Source organism: Heliangelus exortis, chromosome 4, assembly GCF_036169615.1.
Source record: "Heliangelus exortis chromosome 4, bHelExo1.hap1, whole genome shotgun sequence".
NCBI lineage: Eukaryota > Metazoa > Chordata > Aves > Apodiformes > Trochilidae > Heliangelus > Heliangelus exortis.
Window position 1 is genome coordinate 13,435,429 of NC_092425.1, and position 27,180 is coordinate 13,462,608.

The 27,180-nt window shown below is 37.5% G+C and overlaps 1 protein-coding gene across 15 annotated transcripts in view; it reads left to right on the top strand.

Moving 5' to 3' along the window:
- Positions 1-27,180, top strand: part of RAPGEF2 (Rap guanine nucleotide exchange factor 2) — a 180,103-nt gene that overhangs the window by 148,195 nt on the left and 4,728 nt on the right. For 8 of the 15 annotated variants that reach the window (XM_071743062.1, XM_071743060.1, XM_071743061.1 and 5 more), the window contains 17 exons: positions 800-952; positions 1,315-1,479; positions 3,274-3,381; positions 3,472-3,675; positions 3,774-3,882; positions 6,056-6,302; positions 10,229-10,386; positions 15,644-15,884; positions 16,037-16,420; positions 17,214-17,425; positions 17,513-17,636; positions 18,214-18,237; positions 19,267-19,490; positions 20,299-20,487; positions 21,175-21,327; positions 23,490-23,715; positions 25,264-25,823. In XM_071743062.1, coding sequence (XP_071599163.1) covers positions 800-952; positions 1,315-1,479; positions 3,274-3,381; positions 3,472-3,675; positions 3,774-3,882; positions 6,056-6,302; positions 10,229-10,386; positions 15,644-15,884; positions 16,037-16,420; positions 17,214-17,425; positions 17,513-17,636; positions 18,214-18,237; positions 19,267-19,490; positions 20,299-20,487; positions 21,175-21,327; positions 23,490-23,715; positions 25,264-25,823 — 3,481 coding nt within the window. The other 7 variants (XM_071743066.1, XM_071743063.1, XM_071743065.1 and 4 more) reach the window with 4 other exon arrangements.

Sequence of the window (27,180 nt, forward strand, 5' to 3'; positions counted from 1 at the left end):
CTTTTAACTGGAAGAAGGTAGATATAGGCTACACTTAAGGAAGAAATGCTGTAGTGAGGGTGGTGAGACACTGAACAGGTTGCCCAGGGACACTGTGGCTGCCCCCTCCCTGGAAGTGTTCAAGGCCAGGTTGGATGGGAACTTGAGCATCCTGGGCTAGTGGGAAGTGTCCCAGCCCATAGAGTGGGGTTGGAACCAGGTGATATTTAAGGTCCTTTCCAACCCAAACCATTCTATTATTCTTGCACTTATTCTTGGCTGAACAATTGATTGAAGAAAATATTTTTCCTGCTGTGTGCTTTAATCCAGAAGTAATTTGTTTCTGTGTGCTTACACTCATGTAATTGAATAAATGTTAGTTTTCTTAATGATTGACTTAATTTCAATTTTCCATAGCTGTTATTATTTACTAGTAGCAATAAGCACAAAAACAAAAGCTATTTTTTCCCTTCAAGCTCTTAAACCTTCTAAATATCGCAAAAAAGCTTGCATGGGAGAAGAAATACCAGCTAGGATACTGAGCCTCATCTCTAGGGGAGGTCAAGGCAATTAAGCAAAAATGACTGATAATGGTAAATCATTTTGCTCTGATGACTATTGCTCTCCTCTTAACTGCAAGATTGTAGTGAAAGTACTGTGCTTGTGTATCTGCTTGCTACAGCTGAATGGTTGGAAAGACAAATTTGGCTCACTGCAGGTTGAGAAACACCTTTATCTTTTCTATGAGTAGAGTACTTAGGTCTAAATACTTTTCTGAAGATTTTGCCTTTTAATACTGGTGTGTGATGATTCTTTCCAGTTTGTGTGTATAGCCCAGCAAGATTATTGCCGCATCCTCAATCAAGTGGAAAAGAACATGCAGAAGGTAGAAGAGGAAGGGGAGATTGTGATGGTGAAGGAGCACAGGGAGCTTGATCGTACTGGAACAAGAAAAGGTCACATTGTCATCAAGGTAAAAGCATACCAGGGAATGTCTTTCAGAAGTCCCTTCTGTAAACTTCTTACCTTGGCAATTTACATCCAGGATTAGTTAAAACATATATTACAAAATTGTTTATTTTAAGATAGTAATTATTTCTCTTTTTTTTTCTCTTTACAATTATGCACATAGGGATTTTTATAGAATTCAGTTATGGAAGTTTTTTACATTTCTTATCAGAACGGTTAAGCTGCTAAGTTTGCTTTGCTCAACAGTCAGTAGGTGCTGGTATTCTTTCTGGTTTAATTTATCTTCAGTAAGTCATGAGACAAAAAATTGCATTTATTGAAAATCCATTTCACTAGCTAAGGTTTGGTTTTTTGCTTCCTTCATAGGGAACAGCTGAAAGGTTAACCATGCATTTGGTGGAAGAGCACTCTGTGGTAGACCCAACATTTATAGAAGACTTCCTGTTGACGTATCGGACCTTTCTTTCCAGCCCAATGGAAGTGGGCAAGAAGTTGTTGGAGTGGTTCGATGACCCCAGCCTCAGGGATAAGGTTAAAATCCCTTGAATCACAAACCTGTTTGCACTGAAACATAGGCTATTAATAATAAAATAAATTTTAGGGGCAGTAACTAGACTGAGTAAGACACAAATAGCTGGTGAGATAACTTAGTGGCAGAAAATATATGGATAAAACCAAGAATATCTTTTTTACATATTTTATTAAAGTACTAACGTGTTTAATCAAGGTAAATTAGCTATGTCTGTCTTTGCTGTGTTTTTACAATACAACTTAGTTACTTCCAAGTATAGGGGAAACTTCTAAATGAAGTATTTTTATTTAATATTCAATACAATTCAATACAACTATATTGTGTCTTGAAATTTGAGCACATAACTAAGTTCTGTGGTACTGTTTAGCGTAGGCTTGTTATAGCTTCAGAGCTATAATACAGGATGTAATCTTTAAACTTATTCCTCCATTGGATAATCCTCTCAGCCTCTGTAAAAGCATAACCCAGCACAGTTGCTGATACAGCTCTCTGTGCTGTCTTCTCAATAACCAGCCCTCTCTGACACTGAGTAGTGCTGAAAAAAAAGGCTGGAGTCAGAAAACAGCTTGGCAGAAGTGGAGATAAGCAAGTGGGGAACAAGGATTCTGGAAGGTTTTGGCTGTGTTGTATTAGGGGCTGATAGGCAGTGAGGAGAGTGAAAGGGATCAGTACAACATCCTGAGGATGATCGGAACTTGGTAGAAATCAGAGTAGGATGTTTGAGATCCAACCTTTGTGATGATTTTGCCAAGCAGCTGGGTGCTTGACTTAATAGTTTTGTCTTTTAATGGCATAAGAAGAGAAAGCTCTGAGGAGACCTTATTGTGGCCTTCCAGTACCGGAAGGGGGCCTACAGGAAAGATGGAGAGATACTTTTTACAAGGACAAAGGGGAATGCTTTTAAACTAGAAGAAGGTAGATTTAGGTTAGACATTAACAGGATTGATACTGGAGCTGTCACTGCAGCAATTTTAAAACGTGTTATACAGCATGGCTTGCAACTTCCCAGCCAATTTTAAAAATGTGTAATTAGCCTAAATTTAACCAAATGTTGGCTGGATTTTCCAGTGTTATTCGCATTAGTGAAAGCCACCACAGATGCTTAACAGGAAGTTCATCTTCAGTTTTGAAGGTGGAAAAATCTCAAATATGTCAGAAATGCTACCTCTATCCTACATCCCTATCTCTGGGAGCTGCAGCACTAGTGCAGTGCAGTAGGGCTGGAGGGAAAGGAGGAGTAGTAAACTGAAACATTTTCTCCAAGGAAAAAAAAACATTCACTCTGAGGCCTCTTTCCTGCTTCTGACAATCATTTTTCTTTCCTTCGTCTCTAAATATGTCATAGCTCTTTGACATGGGTAAATGCCTAATGAAGTTAATGGTGGCTTATTTAAAGATTTGTGAGAATAGAGAGCAAATATAAAGTAGTACTGGAAGCTTTATGATCACGTGCTTAAAGAATTAAGCAGATTTGGAAGTGTATACGAACAGGAAATCGTTGTTATACCAGAAATGTCTAACACATTGCCTTTTACCTGTTTGCTCTGTACCCTACTCCATCAAATTTGAAATAGCCAGTGACCCACAGTATTCTCTAGGAAATATAAGCAATTTTAATAATTAATTCTGTCCACCTGACACATAAAGTGAAGTTAGGTTTGTGTATATGTGTAAGATTTAGGATTCCAATAGAAATTTACAGAAGCTTTAAGGGGCAGTGTTCTTTAAGAACTTAGCACTGATGCTGGTCTGGGTATTCCTGGAAAATATTTACATTATTGATTAACTTTCAGGTTACACGGGTAGTATTGTTGTGGGTGAACAATCACTTCAATGATTTTGAAGGAGATCCTGCTATGACTCGATTTCTGGAAGAATTTGAGAACAATTTGGAGAGGGAGGTAAGAGTGAGGGTTTTTTCTAACAGTTTGGGATGGTGGGGGCTAGTAACCAGGATGGTGTTATTTATAACTCATGCTTTTCTTTTGTAGAAAATGGGTGGACATTTGAGGCTGTTAAATATTGCTTGTGCTGCTAAAGCTAAACGAAGATTGATAACTTTAACAAAGCCATCTCGAGAAGCCCCTTTGCCTTTTATCTTGCTGGGAGGGTCAGAAAAGGGTTTTGGAATCTTTGTTGACAGTGTTGATTTTGGTAGCAAAGCTACAGAAGCAGGCTTGAAACGTGGAGACCAGGTGTGTAATTTTAAAATGTCTTTCCCTGCCCCCTGCTCCCTTGTTTGTTTCCTTTCTCTTCTTTGAATAAAAATCACACTACCTGTTTTTGTTTTTAGATCCTGGAAGTGAATGGTCAAAACTTTGAAAACATTCAGCTGTCAAAAGCCATGGAAATTCTTAGAAATAACACTCATCTGTCTATCACTGTGAAGACCAATTTATTTGGTAAGTTTGCGTGCACTGTTTGTTCTGATTTCTGTTCTCATTTAAAAAGGAGTCTAACTTTTTTTTAATAGTTTAAAATAGTTTTGTTTGAAACACTTGTGCTGAGAATGCAAAAAAGAAGGTTGCAGGTCCTAAAATACCCAAGTTCATTAATTGCAGGGAAAAGTTTATGAATTGGGTCTTAAGTGACTCTACTCTCACAAGTGCATGTTTCTGGGCTAAGGGGGGAACTATTGTGACCATTTAACTTGAATTTACGAAATGTGTCTAGAATGGATAAGATCTCGTCCTTTCTCAAGAAAGAAGCCTCTCTTGGAATTTCAGTTTATCAGGGATCTTAATCTGTCTGCTGAATTTGCTCGTAGCTTTTTCAGTCCATGCCTACAAGGACTGTGATAAGGTTAATAAAAACTTTCTTGCCCGCTACGTGAAAGCAATCTTGCTCCCCTCTGAATCTATTATCTTCATTTTTCCCTCTAACAAGTACTGAAAGAGTCATGAAGGAGTCTTTAAGCAGCTCAGGACCTCTATTAGCATCCTACCTAATTAGCAGTTTGTGGCTTTTGTTTGTTTTTTGTAACACAGGATACTCAGATGATTCAAATAATTTAGTGTTGTGTTCCCTGTGTATCTCTTTCAGGATCAGGTTCTTCATTGCAAATAAGTAGAGCAGAATTTTACCACTGGATGTCACTGCACTAACCAATGATTAAATGTGCTTGGGTTATCTCCAAGAGATGTTTGCCAAATCTCTTACCTGGGGATTGTTTTTGCTTTGCCATAAAGATTCTAATATTTCAATGGTTTCTAGTAATTAGCATCCTCGTTTATATGTATATGCTTGTTTAACAGTATGTGCTTGTTTCTCTGTGTATAAGTTCTGTGTAACCATTCTTCAGACACTAGGTTTTGCATCTGCTGTGTTACTTTGGTATGCTTAAGATAAAACTCAATTTCTTCAGTTCTTCAGTTGTATTTTTTCTAAGTTTTTAAACTTGTTGCTCCCCTGCAAATAATGAAATCACATCACAGGAGTCTCAGAACAGTTACTTTCTGTGTATTGCATGCAGTATTCCTTATCGACAAATCCCAAATGGAGGGTTTAATTTTTTTTTTAACAGCATCATCTTATCTGTATCTAATTTGTCTCTCCAGCTGCTATTCAACAAGACTGTTATTTGCTGGGATTGCTGTCCTCTATCTCTCTTTGTGTATCTTACTTGAAGCTTTTGAGTCTCTTGGTGATTTGTCATATACCTCTGGCGATAAGGATGAATATTAAAGACAAAATTAATACATACTAGTAAAACCTAGGCCCTAATACTCATCCGTAGTGGGTTGCCCTTGTTCATGCTTTTTGTACAATCCCTTGGATTTAATTATCAGTTTTAATTTAAAGTTAAAAATCGACTTACTGGGTGATTTTTCCATTTCTGTACGGAACCTTCCTCTCACAATATTTGACTTGTTCTCCGGATGAGTTTTGTTCAGTGTATTTAAAAATATCAACATTTTTGTGATGCTAGAAGTTGCAGTAGAAGAACTAATTAGCAAATTCATGAGGTATTTCTTCCTCAGAGATAACTCTTTGCTAAGGAGCTGAGGGAGTCTAAGGGATTTTTTTGTATAATTTGGCAGATGGATGCAACAGCCCTGTCAAACATCCAAGGTGTCTCCCTAGGCTTGTACTCGTTTCTGTTTTCTTTATGACTTTGTTGCAGCTTGCTCTCTGATTTCAGATTTTTGATCCTGTTGCTACTAAATTTTTGTCCATCTGAGAGCTTTTCTTGCTGGCTGTCAATTTAAAACATTCTTTCTCAATTGTTTTTCTGTCTCTTTTTTGTCTAATCTACTCTTCTTATGCATGCTACTATTCTGAAGAAGCCTGGGGCCTTCAGGTTGAAAAGAAAAATTCCTTCTGTTGGAATCATCCATACAACCATGTGGTCATCTAGTATATATTCTGCACTGGGCCAATTTACTAATTTTCTTATTCTATAAAAAAATCATTAACTTTTTATAAATGTTTTAAAAGTCCTATACTTAATACTTGGATTTATTGAATATCCTATTTAGGTTTTCATAATCATTAATATTAAACTGGTCTGGTGCATAGAATTTTCTTTAACTATTTTTATTCTTTTCCTTTCCTCTCCTTGCTTGTCTTCTGCAGTCTTTAAAGAACTTCTAACACGGTTGTCAGAGGAAAAAAGAAATGGTGCTCCCCACCTGCCTAAAATTGGTGATATTAAAAAGGCAAGTCGTTATTCCATCCCAGATCTTGCTGTTGATGTGGAGCAGGTAATAGGATTAGAAAAAGTAAATAAGAAGAGTAAAGCAAACACAGTTGGGGGAAGAAATAAATTAAAGAAGATACTCGACAAGACTCGAATCAGTATTTTGCCTCAAAAACCATACAAGTAAGTTTCCTATTTGCTCTTAAATTTTGCTTTGTGTTAAATTTTAATAATTTCTCATTCTAATTGTCATGATTCTTTCATATATTAATGCTAAAAATGCTTGTAACTGGACAAATATACTAGAAAATACTAGTCTGAATATTTGAATAATCATTGACAACAGTGCAGCTCTTGACATCAATCCAGGCATATTTTACTATTTATAGATAGTCTGATGACATAAGTATTCTTCATGTTATTTACTGTTTTCTTCCAAGAGGACTGTTAAGTGGAAGCATCCCAGGCAGTTATTTTCAGAATAACACTGCAAGGACATTTGCTTGCATATCATTTTGATTGCAATAATTTCAATTGACACCATATTCCAGCAGTCTATAAGAATTTCTATTTACTGCTGTAAGGCAGACTAAAGTTAAAACTCTGTCTTGTGTTGTTGATTGAATTGACTATGTTTTTAATGAAAGTTAAACATGGTATCTGATACCCTTTGTTTTATGAATACATTTTAGAAATAGAGGTGTGATGAGGATTGTTAGAAAGAATAGAGAAATGTTTTTTATGTGGATTTATGGGAATCTATTTCTTGGACAAGACAGCATCAATGGGAAGAATTGTGTAGAGTAGTTTATGCATAATCAGTGTTTTCTTTTGCAATTTTTCTTTTCATCAGTGAGGAAGAAATCTATGTAAATTCATGATAAAGACACGTGCTGAAAATCTAGAAATTATTCTTGGCTATGATTTAAAAAAAAAGTTTGGCTAATGTTCTGAAACATTATAAATAGCAAATTGGTAATGTAAAAGTTACAGGAATTAAAAATAATATATCTAAATAATGGATCTTTCTTAAATTGATGCAAGAACGTTTCAGTAGAGGAGGATCTGTAAATACTCATTTTATGATGGTTGCCTTTGGAATGTTGTCTATTATTTCACCAGTCTTGTATGTTTGTTACTCTAATGGGCCATGCATACTTTGGGGTATGCTTTTCTTGCATTGTTCACCATTGTTCACAGTTTGTGCATAAAATTTTTTTGTCTTTCTTTTTTCATTTTTGCACTTTTTCTGTGCAGAGACCTATTTGGGTAAGACTCAAGAAAAGCAGTGCACTTGACCTAATTTCCTTTCCTTTTGCTAGCTTTACTTCTTGGGTTATATATAGCAATTAGTCTGCAAAGCCTGTTGACATTCAGTCATTTGTGTCTGCATGGTTTCTGGATAGACTTGTGTAGCTGTAGACATCCCTGATTGTGCTTTTTCCCCACCCTTACTTCATAGAAATTCTTATCTTGTTCTTCCTAATGATTATTAGTAGTTCACATGTTAAGAGACTTTACCTGTTCTTACATGCGTTTATATACCAGAAATTAAGAGTCTAAAAACTTGCTTTACTCATTTAAGTAGGTATTTAAAGGCTTAATTAGTCAGCTTTTGTGGTGAAACTGTCCACCTGTTTTTGACTGTGAATACTGCAGAGGTCTCCAGAATGTATTCAGATAAAAGCAATCCTTAAACTAGAATGGGGTTGCTCTTAGAAGGAGGGAGCTTGTCTGCTTCCTGAGATATTAAATTGATATCAAAGACAAATCAGTTTGAGCAGGTGCTAATGCCTGCCTTCAGTCTTGCTTTTTAGTCCAGTAATGTCAAGGAGCTTCTCGAACTGCATAAACAGCACCATTTTGTCCACATCTACAGGCAAATTGCCTCTCCACCAGCTATGAGGCATCGCATAAAGGGCTTCAGCCTCCACTTTGCTTTCTTTCTCTTTGCTTTCTTTACTCTTCTAATGCACAGTGGGTTTGTGGTCTGTAGGCCTAGTTGCTCCAAATAAAGGTTGGGAACAGCTACCAAAGTTCTGCCTGGTTCATAGCACAGCATCCTGGACAAAGAAGCATCCCCCTCTTCTGTCTATTTGCATCTCTGCAGTGGGATGCACAGTAGACTGTTTTTTGAAGGGTAAAGCATTCAGACAGCTTTGCCAGTCCATTATCCATTCTACCCTGTTTGTCATTCAGCAGGGAAGTTATTTCATAGTTAATGGTGTCTTCCTGTTTGGCAAACATGTACAGAAAGCAAAAGAAATGCATTTTCTTGAAAACCACAATCTCCCTTCCTGGACATAACAAAATATTTTACCTACCAGCAGGAGCAGTTGATCTTCATGGGAGCTTGAGTTTTCTAGTGTTGACTTCCGTATCTGAATTTCTGGGGTTTGTTTCTTGTTTGCATAACTTAGAACTCGTTCAGATATTTACTTTTTTGGGTTTTTTGTGTGTGCTTTGGAGTGGAAAGAAGATGTCAATTACTGGGAATGGTTTGAGTTGTAGTGAAAGACTGACTTGCTTGGGGCTTTTCATAAAATTGCTGTGTGCTGAGTTGGTTTACACTTTACATATTATTTACACATTACAGTCAAATAAAATATCTGGTAATAGACATCTTGTTTTTTAAAAGCAAAACAACAAGCAAACCCAAACACATCATAGAGAGAAACAACCTTTTTCAGGCTGCATTGCCTTCTAAAAAGCAGTTGCTGTTTCTTTGTAATTGAAACTGTGCCTTGACTGCCCAGAGATACTGTCCTAACTTCCCAGAGTACTGTTCTCTTAAAGCATAGCACTTAAAGAAGTGGTACAAGTGTGCACTGGGTAAAGTAATTCATTGGTAAGCATAAAAGGATGCTTGTACTGCAACAGCTCAACAGGGATAATTATCAGGCCCTTAATTACTTCTGTTTAGGTTCTCTGAAATGACTAGAACACTAGACAAAAGCTTAAGTGCCCAAAATTAGGGTATAAATGGTCATTTGTGTTGCATCGTTTAATTTAGGAGCTTGACTTTTTAGAGGTGCAGCAGCTTGCAGTGAAATATAAGTTCTGGTTTATGCTTTACTTACGTGTGAGAATAGAGGTTTAGATGTGCTTGGCTTTTAAAAAGGCTTTGCCTATAGTTGCTAAATTTTTATAATGGCTCCTATTGAACGTTTTACACCCGCAGGCCATTTTATTAAGGATTTGCTTGATACATTTGCTTGCTTTTTTTTTTTTTTTTTTTTTTTTTTTTATTCAATGGCTTGCTCCAGCTCTGTCCTGTAGCAGTTGCTGTGATTCACTTGATGATTATGAACTCCTCAAAATCCTTAGGCAAATTAGAGTCTACTGTAATATGATGATAGTCTCTGATCCATCTAGCACTACTGACCTCCTTCAGGACATGGCCTTTCACAGTTTAATAGGCAAAACCCTTCACCTTTATCACAGAATACTTTATTTACAACTGTGAGACACTTTGGAGGGGTTACTGATAGCACCCAAGTGCAGATGCTTAACGAGTTGATTGGCATCACTTCAGTCACATTCAGTGAACTGAAACTCAGAAAGTGATACGGGTTAGGAAGATGGAAGATCTTGATGCTCCTCTCATATTTGTCTGTTGGAAAGTCTTAGACTGTGTGGCTACAATATTTCCTGAAGGACAGGTGCAAATCCTGTCTGTGATGGGCTGAAAGATCTGTGAAATTCAGGTCATACAAAACAGCACTAAGGGGACGTCAGTATTAGTCAAATTTTGGCTGATGGGGTGGTGCAAGAATGATGAGTTATGTCCCATCATTTGAATCAAGATCTTTGTTGCTGTGAGAAGCCATCAAAATATGAAGAGCCTAGCATCTTCTCAGAGCTTCGTGGTGAATATGAGGATCTCTGGGTAGTGTGATTAAGCAGATCTAATCACTTTGAGGGGACATTTGGGTGCTGTTGATGGAGGTAGACAGCAAGCACTGCTGTCAGGGGAATTTTAACTTTTAAATAGCAATCACTTTACTAACTGGAAGTGTGAAAATGTAGTGATACAGATGTCCCTGCACCCCTCTAGTGTAGCTCAAGCTCTGAATGTCTGTAAGTCCTGATTTTATTTGTTGTTGCAGTGACATTGGAATTGGGCAGTCTCAGGATGACAGCATTGTGGGACTGAGGCAAACAAAGCACATTCCTCCTGCTTTACCTGTCAGTGGAACCCTGTCATCCAGTAATCCTGATCTGTTGCAGTCTCATCACCGCATTTTAGACTTCAATACTACTCCAGGTAAGGATCTTTTGTTGTTGTTCTTCCTGACCTTATAACTTTATTTCATTGATCTTTTATTTCTGGACTTCCATAGTCTGAAGATGCATGGGAGTTTTATTAGCTGTCACCACAGATGAGCCACATTTATGTATTAGGATTTATTACATTTGTTCCAATATACTTCACCCTAATGTAGTAGATACCTACTTTTCAGATATGCAGTATACGGAGTGCCTCTTACTGGTATGATACTCTTGACCAGTGAAAACTTATATTGCTAGGTATTTTACAGTTATAGAATAGCAGATCATTAGCTTATAGTAAGGCAAAAGGGTTTGGACTTGAGACATGGGACACATTTCAGTCTTTTTCTGAGCAGACTAATATAATCTTGTAGTGCATTTGTAAGGGACAGGGTTTCTGAGTTCCTTCTAGTCACCCTGCCCTGAATTCTTTGTATAGACTGTGATTTAAAATTCCCTTATGAAATAGATTTTAAAAAAACCACATTTAGTAGAGAGGAGCAAAGCATGTGAGGGAGGGAGGGAGAGAGAAAAAAGGGAAGAATATGAGAAACTTTAGAGCCTTATCTTACGAGAAGGGTTTAGCTGGAGCTCCTGGCAGTGTTGGGATTTGGGCTCTTATCTGGCTGGAGGAAGATTCTTAGCAGTAAACCTTCTCTGAGTTAAGTATCCAAATCTTTGCTATTAAAACTTCACTTGTGGAGGAGGATATGGTGATGGTAGCTATGCAGGCATGTGGTTATTTCAGTTTAATCTGTAGAGTATTCCTCAAAAGTAGAACCAAATATTCGGTGCCCTCCTAAGCCTGAGGGATTTCAAACCTTGCCTAAAGGGATGGTGCTTAAACATCAGCATGCATACTGGCTAAGTTAGTGTAATCATTGTACTAGAAGCTATCATACTGAACATCAGTTCATGTCAGGTTTTTTTAGGTATAGAGAAGACTAAAAGAAGGTTGGCTGTGATTTTTGTCCCAGGGTCTAAATTGCTCCTGTGAAAGTGAGAAGATCAGTATTTTCCTATTCTATTTAATGACTAGTATCCAACACTTTGAAGATATTCTTTATCAACAACAGCCCAACTTTTCAACCAGATGGATCTAGGTAATGAATGTGCCACTGATGCTGAACACAGCAATTGGCTGTCTTCCAGAGCTGTGGCCATCACTGTCTCTCACAGCTCTCACTTGATTAATTGAACAAGAAAGGCATTGCAGGTCTGAAGATCCTTCAGTCACAAGTAGAGTTTAGAGGAATTTAATAAATGAATAACATTCTACTGCTTGCCTTTTGTGCTGAGGAAAGGAGATAAATAATGATGTAATGCCATGCTTCACCATTGTAGCTTATCTTTGTAGAAAGGTAATCAGTGCTTTCTCATTTAAAAGACAGCTTTTTTTCTTCTTCTTTTTTGTTTTTTTGGGTTTTTTTCCCCTCAGCTTAAAATTTGCCCAGATGTCTATCAGATTTATTTTTCCTCTCTGTAGGAAGGGGAGAGCAAAGGAGGTCTGACGTAGGAAAAGCATATACCTTAAGGACTTTAGAGATGTTTGCATTGTAGATAGAAGAGTTGAATTATAGCTCTGTATACTTGAAGACTTGGAAAAAATTAAAGCCTGCATTCTTATTTCATTATCTTGGACTAATTTAAAGATGGAGATGGAGGCAGCTTGCAAGAAATTGAATGCACTGGAGAAGAAAAAGAAAAGTGGCAGAACAGCCATCCTTTGAGGCTTTGAGGAATATGCCTCAGGATAGAAAATAAAACAACTTGCTGTTTTGGGAGGGTAGTCTTTGAGGAGAAAATGAGAACAGCTTGGAATCTGCAAGGAGTAATTTTAGTTTCTCTTCTGATTTGCTCAGGCTTTGTCAAATACACTTTTAAAGGTTTATTTTTAAATTTCAAATGTCAATAGCACTTTGATTTCTTTTCTCTTGTGCTGTCTCTGCTATTCAAATGGAAGTCAAAATAATATAGTAATGATGAGCTGCCAGTCTTTGGTCCTTTTTTTTTCCCCCCACATACAGATTTTCCAAGGGACTAGATTCCTATCATATCGTGTTGCATTCTTCAGCCTGCCACTCCAGTTTCCTTTTTTCAAAAGGAGTGAAGGGGGGTGATTACAATTCTCTTCAAGTGCTGTTTTATTTAAGAATTATTGTGCTGAATTACTCACTACCATTGCTATAGGTGTAATCATTTCAATTGCTGGCAGACTTCCCTATATTCTGTGTAGCACTTCTGCTACCAGCTCTGATAGGTATGCAGCCTGAGACACTGAAGAGTGAAATACAGTACAAAGAAGATACTCTTTTTATTTGCTGTTCTCTGCATTTCTTCATACTGATTTCAGTGATGCAGCAGAACAGGTTATTTTCTCATTGCACAAAACACTTGCTTCTTGGGAGCATTAAGTGAGTTGCCACCTTGGTGGTGTTCACAGTAGTTTCATGGCATTTCTTTGTGTGGCAAGTATTTCTGCAACAGCAAGAGGCAACGAGATCTAAAGAGCCAACATGTTAAATGTCTCTGAAAGGCTGTGCCTTTGGCATCTGCCTTCTTTAAGATGTCAAAAAATGCAGACAACATTTCTCTCCAATGTTTCAGACACTGCTCTGTATGGCTCTTCAACTAATTACTGAAGGAAGACAGGTCAATAGGGATTTGGTGGTAAAAGGCAAAATTGGCTTGATAGTTATGAGGTATTTGTACATTTGACTCAAGTACTGAGAAAGGGCTAAAAACTGAACTGTGCTGGCACTCATTATGTGTACCTGATGGTGTAGTCACTCAGTTCTAATGTATTTCAGTACCAGTGCTTCTCAAGCTGCAAAAATACTACTGTGAGTTTAAAAGTTATGGGCTTAGTTGCACAAAATTTGTAAACGAATATATTTAAACAAACAGCATTTGTGACATCTAAATCAATTTGTATCAGAGAGATCTATCTTAATGCTTTCCAAATTATTATTTTGGAAACATAAAGCAGCAATGGGAAGACATTCAGTTTTGTTCCTTTGTCATAAGATTTCTGCTGCTGAATAGATATTTATTAATTTGAATACATGTTATGCACATTCAGGTTTTGTCAAAAAAGACTGTTTTTGTATCAAAGTGAGTGTTTTCATCTTGCCACTGATTCTTCAGTTTTGTTTTAATAATGATCAGGCTTTTTTGGCTGTAGATTCAGAAGGCTTTCTGTTACCTATTTTCTTGTTCATGTGACCTTTATGATATAAAGAAAATTATTTTTTTATTTTAAAGCAATGTAATTAAAGGAAGAATAATGACTTGATGTCATACCACACACAGGTGGAAGAGGTTATTTGTAAAAGGAGGAAGAAATTAAATTAATTGAAAATACTTGTTGGTTAAAATAATGCATTGGGGGATAGCTGTACAATTTTAGCTCTTTTTTCCCCTATTATAACACACTGATAACAATGAAATTTCAATTTATTAATGGTCTATATTTCACTACATTAATGGAAATATAAAAATGCATGTGGATTTTGATATTCTATATAGCTTATAGAAATATCAAATCCAACAATTGGAGTTAGGGTGGTAATTTTCCAGATTTCCTAAAAAGAGCTGCCTTGTAGGTGCTCACAGTAAGTTTTCTGTCATCAGTCACTTAAAACAATAATATATTTAGATATTCTGTGTTTTTCTGTCTGGCTGCTTTAGTTCTTAATTACTAAAACACTGGCACGGAGAAATTAAGAGGAAGCTTTCAGTCTCTTACTTACACATTTATTGTTATAATTTAAATATATCAAGGAGAGAGTATTTTTTATAATCAAGTACTTGTGTGCATTAACACTACTGCAGTTTGTGTACACATGCATGTTGGCCATGATGCATGTATCTTCCTAGATACTTCCTAGATGCACATCTCTTCCTGTTGTGTATGAAACATGGCTGAGTGTCAGACATAGGTAAATGAGTCTATTTTCTTGAAAACATTCTCAGGAAGATTAACACTTCCATTCCCTAATTTGCTTAAGCATATATATCATAAATCATATGATATATGCGATATATGAGATATATATCGTATATATTAAATATATGACTTGTGATATATATTTATATTTTTATATAATGATATGTATGATATATATTATATATATCATAGAATGGTTTGGGTTGGAAAGGACCTTAAAAATCACCTAGTTCCAACCCCCTTGCCATAGTCAGGGACACCTCCTGCTAGACCATGTTGCTCAAAGCCCCATCCGACCTGGCCTCAAAGACCTCCATGGAGTGGAGTCCACATCCACAACTTCCCCAGGCAATCTGTGCCAGTGTCTCACCGTGCTCACACTAAAGAATTTCTTCCCAATATCTAATCTAAATCTGATCTCTTCCAGTTAAAAGACATTACACCTTGTTCTATCTCTGTGTCCTTACAAAATGTCCCTCTCCAGCTTTTCTGTCTGAACCCCTTCAGGTACTGGGGGGCTGCTGTAAGGTCTCCCTGGACCCTTCTCTTTAGGCTGAGCAACCCCAACTCACCCAGCCTGTCCTCAGAGGTGCCTCAGCCCCCTGATCATCTTTGTGGCCCTCCCCTGGCCTCCCTTCAGCAGCTCCATGTTCTCTTGTACTGGGGGGCTCTAGAACTGGATGCTGCACTACAGGTGGGGTCTCATGAGAGTGGAGTAGAGGGGGAGAATCACCTCCCTTGACCTGCTGATCACACTGTTTAGATGCAGTCCAGGATGCAGTTGGCTTTCTGGGCTGCAGGCACACATTGCAAGCTCATGTTGAGCTTCTCATCAACCAACAAACACCCCCAAGTCCTTCTCCTCAGGGCTGTTCTCAGTCTTATTTTCTGTGCAGCCTCTGTGTTTGGGATTGTACTGCCCCAGGTACAACTGCTTACATGTCGGCGTATGTACTACTGTTGTTGAGTGCCATTGATTTTTCTCAGACTTAAATGGAATTTGCCAGGACTCAACACCAGTGAAGATCACAGTGCTCACTAGTTTGTTCAAATTTGGAAATGTTAGCATATTTTTGTGGCTTGCCCCATTGATAGCCTAACTAACTTCTCTTCTTGGTTGTCAACAGAACTACTCTTTCATTACAAAATTACAAAAACCATGATACTGAAGTAAAAACTGATAGCACTAGTGGTTAGATTCTAGTAGTTACATTCAGTGGAACTGATACTCTTGCATGATCTTACACCATTTTTTTTTTTCCTTTACTAAATTGCATTCCTTGATTTTAATTTCTTTTTCCAGACTTACCAGATCAAGTGCTGAGGGTTTTCAAGGCAGATCAGCAAAGTCGCTACATCATGATCAGTAAGGACACAACAGCAAAAGAAGTGGTCATCCAGGCTATTAGGGAGTTTGCTCTGACTGCAACCCCTGATGCATATTCACTGTGCGAAGTTTCTGTCACACCTGAGGGTGTAATCAAGCAAAGGAGACTTCCTGATCAGTTATCCAAGCTTGCTGACAGGATACAGTTGAGTGGCAGGTAAAGCTGGAGACTGGGAGCTAAAAGTGGTGATGACAGTTTATTGAGTTTGTTCTGTTGACAGGAGCATTATTTATTAATTGTTTCTTGATAATAAATTGCTCCTTTACAACTTCTGATTGATATTTAGTCTTTGTGAACTTTTTTTACAGGTATTACCTGAAGAACAATATGGAAACAGAAACTCTTTGTTCAGATGAAGATGCTCAAGAATTACTAAGGGAAAGTCAAATTTCCCTACTACAGCTCAGTACTGTTGAGGTGGCTACCCAACTTTCCATGAGAAACTTTGAGCTATTCCGTAATATTGAACCCACAGAATACATAGATGACTTGTTTAAACTCAAATCAAAAACAGGTTGCACTAATCTAAAAAAGTTTGAAGAGGTGATAAATCAAGAAACATTCTGGGTTGCTTCTGAGATTCTAAGAGAAACCAACCAACTGAAAAGGATGAAGATCATTAAGCATTTCATTAAGATAGCACTACACTGCAGAGAATGCAAGAACTTCAACTCCATGTTTGCCATCATTAGGTATTGCCCCTTAAGAATTCTACTTCTAAGTGAAAACCAGTGTCTTGCTCATGCCAGTCTAAAATAAAACACTATTTAACACAATGAACCATTTAATACTGCTAATATCAACACTTGGCAATTCAATAATGAGGGTATTTTCCAGTGATCTGAACGTGACATTGAAATGTTTGCTGAAATGTTATTTGTAATGCCACTATTATACACTTACTGCTCAAGACAGTGAGGCAATAGTTACTGGTGAATGTGGCACTAGGGAAAATACTGCATTAATTTAAAAACAAAATAAATGGAAGTTATATGAAGAAAAATAAAAGTATCATAAATGAATAGGTTGATTTCCCCAAGGGAGCTCATAATTTTATACATATCTTGAATTCGTTAAGCCATGATATGTTCCCTTTTTTTTTGTCTTTTTTTTAATATCACCAGTGGGTTGGATGAAATAGTCAATAGCTGACTGTCATGTTATATATTAAGTAAAGATCTTCTGATAAGAATAAAAAAACTACTGGAAATATCAGACAGAAAACCTTTTTCAGTTTTAGAAGTAAAAGAAAGAGAGGAAGCTCCAATATGTGTGCTTATACATATTAAAAAAAAAAAAAAAGGCATTTATTTTAGTCTCCCAAGTTAGGCAGAAATAATTTAACAAAAAAAAAAAAAAAAATCAAACCCTAAATATTGTCTTTTATGAAAATGCTTGAATATTTTCTTTGGGTTTTTTCTATTCTTGAAATTTTTTATTGCTCTTGAAATAATTTTTTGCAATTTTTTTTGGTTTTGTTTCAAGTGGCCTGAATTTAGCACCAGTGGCAAGGCTCCGAACTACTTGGGAAAAGCTTCCAAGCAAGTATGAAAAACTGTTTCAAGATCTACAGGACTTGTTTGATCCATCCAGGAATATGGCAAAATATCGTAATGTCCTTAACAGCCAAAATCTACAGCCTCCCATTATTCCTCTGTTTCCTGTTATCAAAAAAGACCTTACATTCCTTCATGAAGGTAAAATCAGAAGTATGTCATCTTTTACAAGCTAAGGAAAACTAACTTGGCTACCTGATAACTGATGTTGTTAATTGTTGATTGTAGGAAATGATTCAAAAGTGGAGGGCTTGGTCAATTTTGAGAAGCTGAGAATGATTGCAAAGGAGATTCGTCATGTTGGCCGCATGGCCTCTGTGAACATGGATCCTGCTTTAATGTTTAGAACCAGGTAAGTGTGTTATGTTAGGAGGAGCTTTTCTCAGCTGTGAGAAAGCATCAGCAAGAGGTGCTTTTCAGGTGGCCTAGCTGTACTGGAGAAGGTTTTTATGGAGGTTTTTCTGTTGTTAGCAATTTACCGAAATCACGTGGTGTTCTGGAACTGGGGAGATCATTTGTTTATCAATGTAAACTAAAATGTAGATTGTTAGTTAGCTGCCTTTTATTTCACAAAAATGTGGTTCTATCAGTGGGGGGGCAGGGGGTGATACTGAACACATATACTGGTCTCTTCAAAATGTTGGTCTCTATCAGCCTTATCATTTTATTTAGTAGAAACCTAGTAGCGTTGGAAAACTTGGTGTGAATGCTTTTTGGCTTCATGTTAGACCAGCTTATTGCATACTCTTTCTTAATTTGAGCTGGAAGAGTTTGTAATGTATGACTTCGTGCCAAGGCAAGGCTCTTTTAATGTTTGTGGGCTTCCAGAACTGCTTGTCCTGAGGTCCGGTCTTTTTCTTTCTGAGCTTGTGATCTTTCTCTGTCTCTTCTTAAACCCATGCTTTACTCTTCCTGGCTCTCACTTGCAGGAAGAAGAAATGGAGGAGTTTGGGGTAAGTGGCTGGAGACAACACACACAGACATAAATTCTTCCCTTACCATTTGCATTCTTTCCTACTTGCTATCTTTTAATTTTCTGGTGCTTTTTGTTTTTCTTTTGTTAACCTTTTTTACTGACAATATGTTTTAATCCAGGAGTGCTTTTGCTTTTGATGTTAAAACACAGAAGTTGTAAATGATTTAGAAGTGGTTTTAGATATGAGTGGGGTGTTCTTTTTCCCTCACCTCCATTTCAAATTGCCAGTGGAAGTGACTTTCAGTAAAAGAGAAACTATAAAATGGTAAGCCTACAACAGCTGAAAATGGCTGTTAACTTTTTAATGCCTAATTCGCAATTATCTCAATCAAATACACAAGTTAAAACTTACAGTATCTGTTAAACTGACTTGTTTGCATAATGCAATTCAGGCATAATTTCTACTCTTTATAAGGAACGATTAATAGCATCCATAGAGATAGACACACATCAAAATGTGTGTGACATTTATTTCATCATGAAGTAGACGATTATTTCATGTTCCAAAAAGCTGTCCTCAACCTAGCAAATTACAAAGTTCTATAAAACCAAGCGGTGTACAGTCTGGTTTAAAAAGCATTTAGAGAGAGCTATCAAAATGCCATCTCTATGTGTATTTAAATTTGAACCTCAATTATAGTCTTCTGTCAGCTTTGCCTTACTGCATGAGCTTTTCCTAATGCTCCAATCTTCTGCATAGCTGGCTTACATGAGAAAGCTAGCTTGAATGCTTTTCTAGATGTGTGAAGTGATATTGCCAAGTTGGAGCAGAATAGGTTAAAATATTTGTGTAATAGTGCCTGTAACCAAGTAAAAAACATTCCTGACCCTCATCTTTCTATCTGTTATAGCTGTTTGACTTACTGGAATGAGGCATGTAAGCTTTGACCGTAGACTGACATTCATGCAATCTTTTGCACGTTTCACTTTTATCAAGTGATACCATGTTGGACTAAGTCATACTTTCCCCATCTTTCCTTCTTCTCCTGCTCCTCCTTCACTCCAGGTCTCTCAGCCAGGGAAGTACCAATGCAGCTGTGCTGGATGTTGCACAGACTGGGGGTCATAAAAAGCGGGTCCGTCGCAGCTCCTTCCTTAATGCTAAAAAACTGTATGAAGATGCTCAGATGGCACGGAAAGTAAAGCAGTATCTCTCAAACTTGGACCTGGAAATGGATGAAGAGAGCCTCCAGACACTGTCTCTGCAGTGTGAGCCAGCCACCAACACACGTGAGCATTATTTGTTATGGATATGAAGGAAACTGGTAAACACGCCTCTGTTTCTTCTTAAGGGAAATAATTTGGAACAGTAACTAGACAGTGAGGTGGAAAATAAGATTTGTAATCAAGTCCTGAACATCTATGAATCTTTAGGAAATCACCTTGCAGATTAACAATATAGAAAGATAGCATTTGTATAGGAGATGAGTCTTTTCAGATGATATGCTGATGTACACAAGGATTCTTTGGATTTGTTCATGCAAAAATGTACTGAGGAGCCAAAAGTTTCTGTACAGTTCTGATGCTGTCGGTGTGGATAGGGTTGGTCATCCTGGATATCTTGGCCTTAGAAAGGGAAAAGGAGATTTCTTTATGTCCAGGTGTTTCTGGCTGTAGTGATGGCAGTCCTTATACTGGAAACTGGTTTCATTTTGATTTGAAGAAATGCTTTATCTTGGATCCTTCCCTTCCTTCAGCTTAGCAAAATAGTAATTATATATCCATTCTAAATGAGTTATAGATAGCCCAGTGTAACTTCTGATTAAGTTTTTGACAATTATAAGAATAGTAATTTTATGAAAGTTTTGTTTTGGGAAGAGAGTAAAAGTTCTTTGATCACGCATGTATTTTAAATGGAGTTGAATCTCTCCCTCTTGTCCTCCTCCACATTTTTTTTCTCTAAATGTATCCTGCTGTATTCATCACACATTTGAGCAGCTTTTAATTATTAGTTGGTAGACTTTGTGCACTCTGATTAAAACTTCGACAATACTTTTAGCTAGTAGTGATTCTTTGCTTTCTCCCATTTCTTGCAAAGTGCCAAAGAATACAGGAGACAAACGATCTGGAAAATCTGAAACATCACCAGTGGCTCCCCGGGCAGGCATCCAGCAGAAAGTGCAGCAGCAGCAGCAGCAGCATAAAGCAAACCAAGCACTGCAGGTCCCTGCTGTATCTCTCTATCCCTCCCGCAAGAAAGTGCCAGTCAAAGACCTCCCACCTTTCGGTAAGCAGAGCAACAAAGCATTTGGTCTAATACTCTGAATTTTGTTTGCTCATGTAGGGGAGACATTTTTAATCAATTAAGATTCAGGCATTTATTTTTACTAGTACAATGTGCAGGTTGTGCCAGTTCATGCAGTGTGTATGCATAATTCTTTTCTCTCAAAAGGGAAAGAAAGCAATCTAGAAAAGCAGCCTGTGAACCTTAATTGGTGTGTATTTACCTGTTATAGCAGCTGGAAGAATGGATGTTTTTTACTGTCTGCACCAGGGTATATTCCTCAACTTGCCCAAAGGGATTGGTGACTTGAGCAGTTTTTGGGTGACCCATCTGAGATAACCTCAAATTCCAGTTTCTCAGTAACCATTACTATGGATATTCTTGATTTATATTTTGTATAGATAGTATAATGCAACACCAATTCCAGGTTGTGTTTTCTGTGACAAAATATTTATTTTAGGTGGCCAAAACGAAAGACCAATTTCACAAATATGCAGAAATAAAGCACTATACTTTAAACAGGAGTAGGTTGAAACTTTAATTTAAGCTGGTGTCAGAAACTTGCAAATTTACAGAAAAAAAATAATTTTTTTTCCCTGCATGGTATCTGCTCTATAAATGCATTATGTGAAACAGAAAGATGTATTTCTATTGGATTTTACATCTGCCTACATTCATTCTTCTTTAAAGGCATTAACTCCCCACAAGCTTTAAAGAAAATTCTTTCATTATCTGAAGAAGGAAGTTTGGACCGTCACAAGAAGCAATCTGAGGATGCTGTATCCAGTGCATCTTCACAGCTGTCTTCTCCTCCCACTTCACCACAGAGCTCTCCAAGGAAAGGTATTAAACATGCAATGTTTCTCATCCTATTTACTGAAGCTCATAGATTTTGAAGAATTCTGAGAGAGGATTTGGATATTTTTGTCACATAATGTAAACAAGAGGGCAAGAAGTGCAGTGCACAGCAGGGGATACCTGAAAGGATAATTGGGAGCCTGATTTCAGGGATACCTGAAAGCCTTTTGGTTAGCAAAAGCCAGGAAGACACAGCCCGGTCTGATACATGATTTGATGCAGAAGATCACTCTTCATTATAGCTGCTTCTGACAAAATTGCTCCCATCATCAGTGTTTCCTGCCAGTGGAATGATGTGCACATCAAAACTGAAATCCTTTGTACAGCACTGAGCACATTAGTCTATTAGAGGAATTATTTGCTGTGTTGTGTGTCTGGATGGGATGTGATCTACGTATGACTGGAAGGCTTAAGTTATGTGGGATTCAAATCATTAATATACAGTGTTTTACTAGCAGCCTAATTAATTGTTCAAACAATTTATATGAATATTTTAAGAATGCTGTTACAAATTAGAACTTTCTTGACTGAGTTCTTAAATTACTTCATAGAGGTATTTTTTTTAAAGAAAGTTAATTTAGTTCCCTGTATCAATAACTTTCCCTAAGCTTACAGGAATGATAAGGATTTTGAAACTTACATATAATTTTTTTTAGCTTTCCAATCAAATGGATAGTTCAGGCCTTTTCTTAATGTGGTAGGTGGGCAGGGCTGATCAGCTGAAGCTGACTCCAGACTAATGGAGCTAACCAGTTCCTCCTCTCATCTTGGAAGCAAGGACAGTAACAAGAAAAATAATTTATCAAGGACTTCTGGAATAGGTGGGGCTTAGGGAAACAAAGAGGGAAAAGTAAGTCAAATTGGATAAATGAGATCTGAAAAGGAGAAAGAGGAATATGGCAAGTACAAATGTCTATCCAAAATCTCTATTGAAGTGATCTTTACTAAGATCAGTTAGAGGAGGATGTTAGGCAGAGAAGACCACACTATTACTTCAGGTACTTGTAACATATCAGAATGATTTTTCCCAAATACTATGCGTGCAAAGAGTGAATTTCTACACATTTGGTCAGCCCTGGGAATTTCTTTAAAAAGGAATTGGAATTCTGTACCTGGCTGATAGTGGGAAAAGTATTTTTGCAAAATGCAAATGGTACACCATGATTATAAGTTCTAAAATAATCATTGACTTGATAATTGCATGAAGCAAATGGTATGTTCCTTCAGGCAAAAATGGTATGCTCCTTCAGGTAAATCTTGCAGCATTAATTCTATGTTCTCAGCAAGTGAATTGGGATAGATGACTTGAAGTGATCTTGACACATAAGTGTAGATTAAAAGCAAAAAATAAAATCTGCAGTTACTTGCATGTTATTTCATGATCTTCAACTTAACTGGCAAGAGCATTCAGCACAACTTTGTTTAGTACTAAAACAAAAGCTGAATTTGCCTCTGAAATTTCATGGCTTGCAGATTTTTAACTCAGCCTGGTGATATCAATGCTACCTCCAAATTGAAGTATAATTCTGGTAATATATGCTATAGAATATTATATTTTTGGAATGTAAAAATGTAAGTACTTAAGAATGTAATAAGCAAACAAAAAAACCTTGAGAATCTTTGGTGTGTTTTTTAACTTTCTTGAGAAACACTTCAGGTCTCCTCTCAGCCCAAGTGTGTAATAAGTAGTCAGCTCAGACATCTGTGCTTCATGTTGTGTCTGCTTTGCAGAAGAGAAAAATTGTGGGAGAGGGTTTTTTGGTTCACTTTTAGCATTGATCTTGTCAGGGGCATCTCTTTTGTTCCAGCCTTCATGACAGTGTTTATATACAGGCATTTTTTTGAGAAGTGAGATTTTGCAATGTGGTTATAAAAGTGTATTTGTGGGAGGAGAGCAGAAAGGAAGGAAAGTGAGCACTTGATTCATAAATGAATAGTGCACGGTCCCACAATTTTAAACATCTTATTAAGAGACAGAATACATGGCTTTACATTTTTCTGCTGTGTATCTTTGTCTTTTGTGGTTCTGCTTCTGTGTAAATGAAATTATAGTTTTGATTTGACTATGGTAGTGGTATTGCCAGCTGCCTGGCAATAGCTGAGCAGGCTTCTTGAAGAGTCTGATTAACATGATATTCCTTTTGCAGGCTATACTTTGGCTCCTAGTGGCACAGTGGATAACTTTTCAGATTCTGGTCACAGCGAGATTTCTTCCAGATCTAGCATTGTCAGCAATTCCTCTTTCGACTCTATGCCAGTCTCCCTGCATGATGAGAGGAGACAGAGGCATTCTGTCAGCATTGTGGAGACAAATCTTGGTGTGGGAAGGATTGATAGAAGAATCATGATTGAACCAGATCAATACAGCTTAGGGTAGGAATTTTATTTGTGTTTGCATACATTATACTTTCATAAAGTGTGTATGTGGCATGTGTATCTTTGTCTAACTTTCCCTTTATCTTTCTCAAATACCTTTCCCCCCTGTTCTTCAAACAGACTATTTCAGTGCTGTGTTTTGTGAGAATCCTCCATTTTCTGACAGGAAAGTGCTTTTGTACTCTTGAGTCTATGATGATGCTAACAGCAATAAGACTTTTCCTCAGTAGACCTTATCAGTTGCCCTCTTTATGGCAGACTAGTACCCTAGCCAGTTTTCTAGGTGGGAAGTTAATTGGATGAGATGAGAAATTATTCATTCAGTTACTCAGTGACCAAGCTGAGAACAGAAATAGTAATTTTCCAGTCTGTTGCATAGAAAAGTAAATGTATTTATCTAACCTCAAAAATATTTTTCCCCAACTGTCTCTCCTAGTCAACAACAATTGGAAGCTAAAATTCACATCAGGCTTCTGGTTTTCTTGGTAATTTTCTAGATAATTAACTTCTGTAATGGTGGGGAAGCTAGTGCTGTGAGGAGTTCTCTAAATATCTAGCAGTGAACCTTGGTCTGAAAATAATTGGAGTTCTGGCTCCCATTTAGTCTCCACTTACTTTTCTGAGCTGTTATTTGGATACTTCAGTCCTCTAAATTGCTTCAGGGCGTTTAATCCTGAGAGGTCTGTGGATGGTAGGCCTCTTCTAAAAGTGATGTACTCCAGTTTTGGGAATCCCAGGCTATGCAAACTGTTTAGTTGAATGTCTTAAATATTTGGAAGAGCAAATTTCCAGTCTGCATAGTGAGTGGCCCTGGAAGGACAAAACACAGGAGTCTGGGTAGCTGCAAAACAGAAGTGACACTGTCAGTTTTTACTCTTGCTGTGTAGGTGGTAGTGTCAGCCTTGCTTAATTGCTGCAAGGCTACAGGGAACATGCTTGGTCTACAAAGTAGCATGTGTTTCCAAAAATTAAGATACATTTCCGTTCACAAGAACTGTTGAAAAGTTGGCTTTCACAGTTTCCAAAGCAGAACACAGATCTGAAAAGCTAAAACCTAAACTGAGATGCTAAAACTCAGTTTCTAACAGTTGATCCTTTGCTTCGCATGGCTGGAAAAGCCAAAGAAACCCTATCCATCAGTCTGCTCACCTTTATATGTGGCCTGTTAAAGGGCTGCTGCAAAGTTAAGGTTTTACCTTTTGAAATAACTCCAGTGAAGCATTAAGTTTCATCAGGGTATCAGTCCAGTTTGCTTTCTTTTTTTGTTTGGTCATTGTTTATTAAGAATGAGCATGAAAGAAAAGTGTTTTATTCTTAAAACTGAATTAGTTGTTAATGCAAATAATACCTAGTATAAATTGCATCAAAACCTTCAATCTCAGAATGGTTTGGTTTGGAAGGGACCTTTTAAAGGTCATCTAGTCCAACCTCCCAGTATGTTTGCTTTTCTCTTGACTGTTGAATTCTTCATGTGTCTTGTAAAATACCTCCGGTTAACAATGGATTTATTTATTATTTTTTTCCCCCTCATCAATGTGCATCCAGCTCATATGCACCACTGTCAGAGACCAGAGGCCTGTATGCTGCAGCAACTGTGCTTTCTTCGCCTAGTACAGAAGAACTGTCACAGGATCAGGGGGACAGAGCTTCACTCGATGCAGCTGACAGTGGCCGTGGTAGCTGGACTTCTTGTTCTAGTGGTTCTCATGACAACATACAAACAATACAGCACCAGAGGAGCTGGGAGACTCTCCCTTTTGGACATGCTCATTTTGATAGTTCAGGTGATGGGGCAGGACTGTGGGCCTCGGGCAGTCATATGGACCAGCTGATGTTCCCTGATCATGGCACAAAGTATGGCAGGCAAAGTCAAGGTAGGGAGGGCCTTGATCAAGCACAGTCCAGAGCGAGCTGGGCATCCTCAACAGGCTACTGGGGAGAGGACTCAGAAGGTGATACAGGTACCATAAAGCGGAGGGGGGGGAAGGATGTTTCGATTGAAGCTGAAACCAGCAGCATAACATCTGTACCAGCAGAGGAGTCAAAGCCAGCTCCCATGCCCACCCATATAGCAGTATCATCAAGTAGTACAAAGGGGCTTATTGGTAAGTTAATTTTTTTTTTTTTAATGTGAAGTGTTTTACTTCATTTGCTTATGGTTCTCTGTATTGTTCTAAAACCTGAATTTCTTTTCTCTGTTTTGTTTTAATTTTAATTTTTAAAGCAAAACCAAACATATTGCAATCTCTCTCAAATTTTGCCCTTTAACTGTGCATTTATTGCTAGAGAAAATATCACCTTATTGTTGATTCTCAGTTCTGGCAACATCTTTGTATTTCAAAAGAGTCTGCCATACATGACTGTCAGCTCAACTGCTGCACAGTATTTTGAGAGGTTGATATATTTAGGTGTCTGTTCTGAAATGTGAATTTCTCTTCACAGTAAGCACCCACCTTCTGCATTTAGATACCTTAATAAATGTGGCCTGATTTTTTTTTCTAGGAGCTTTTTACTTCATACATCTCTGCGACTTAGATCATAATTGCGAATATTCCTTAAGTCTGAAAATGGCATTTCTTCATGATTAAATACAAACTCAGAGATGTTTCTTTTGACTGTTGAAACCGACAAGGTTCCTCAGAAATTAGAGCTGATTCATAATAATTCAACAAAAGATCAGATAATATATACAACAATATAAAGGTGTTTTTGGCAGAGGTTAACATTTTTTTCATATTGTCCCTTCTATGTATCCTTGTCCTTGCGCCATCTCAGACTCCTGCCTCTTTCAATCCCCTTCACTTTGACTTTCTTCAGGTTAATATGAAGAACTATCTAACAGCCATTTTCTGCTAGCACAGCTAAAAAAACCTGCCAGATTGAGGTCATGCTGAGACTGCTGTGATAAACTGCTTTTTCATTTTCTGGCCAAGTATATTGCTTTGCAGTGGCCCATTGCCTCAAAGCTTGGGTGCAGATCTGAATCCCTGAACTGTGAAGAGGAGAAAGCTGTTCAGGACTCCAGGTTCTGGTTCATGCCACTCTCTAATTCTACTCTTTGATACCCTTGGTTTCCACCAGAATGTGGAACGATCCTGTCCAAACTTGTCTCTCAAGGCAGTGGTATCAACTACTTTTTTGAGACCTGAGAGAATGTGAGAGAGATCAGAAAATTCAAGCCACGCGTTTCCATGCACTTCAGTTCTATTAACTAATTATCCTGCAAATGTAATGCTGCATATCACTGTCCAACAGAAGCCCTTATTTTTACATTGTTCTTTTGTACTGATATTGATCTCTTGCAGCATTTCAATACTATCCTTCTAGAGAATTTCTCCTGCATCAAAGTTACTGCTTTGCTAAGTTAAAACAATTTGTCCAAGAAAAGTACTTAGGATCTATTTGAAAGTATTTGTTTTTGTTATAATACCAAGACTTCAAGTCTGTAAAAATCTTGCATCC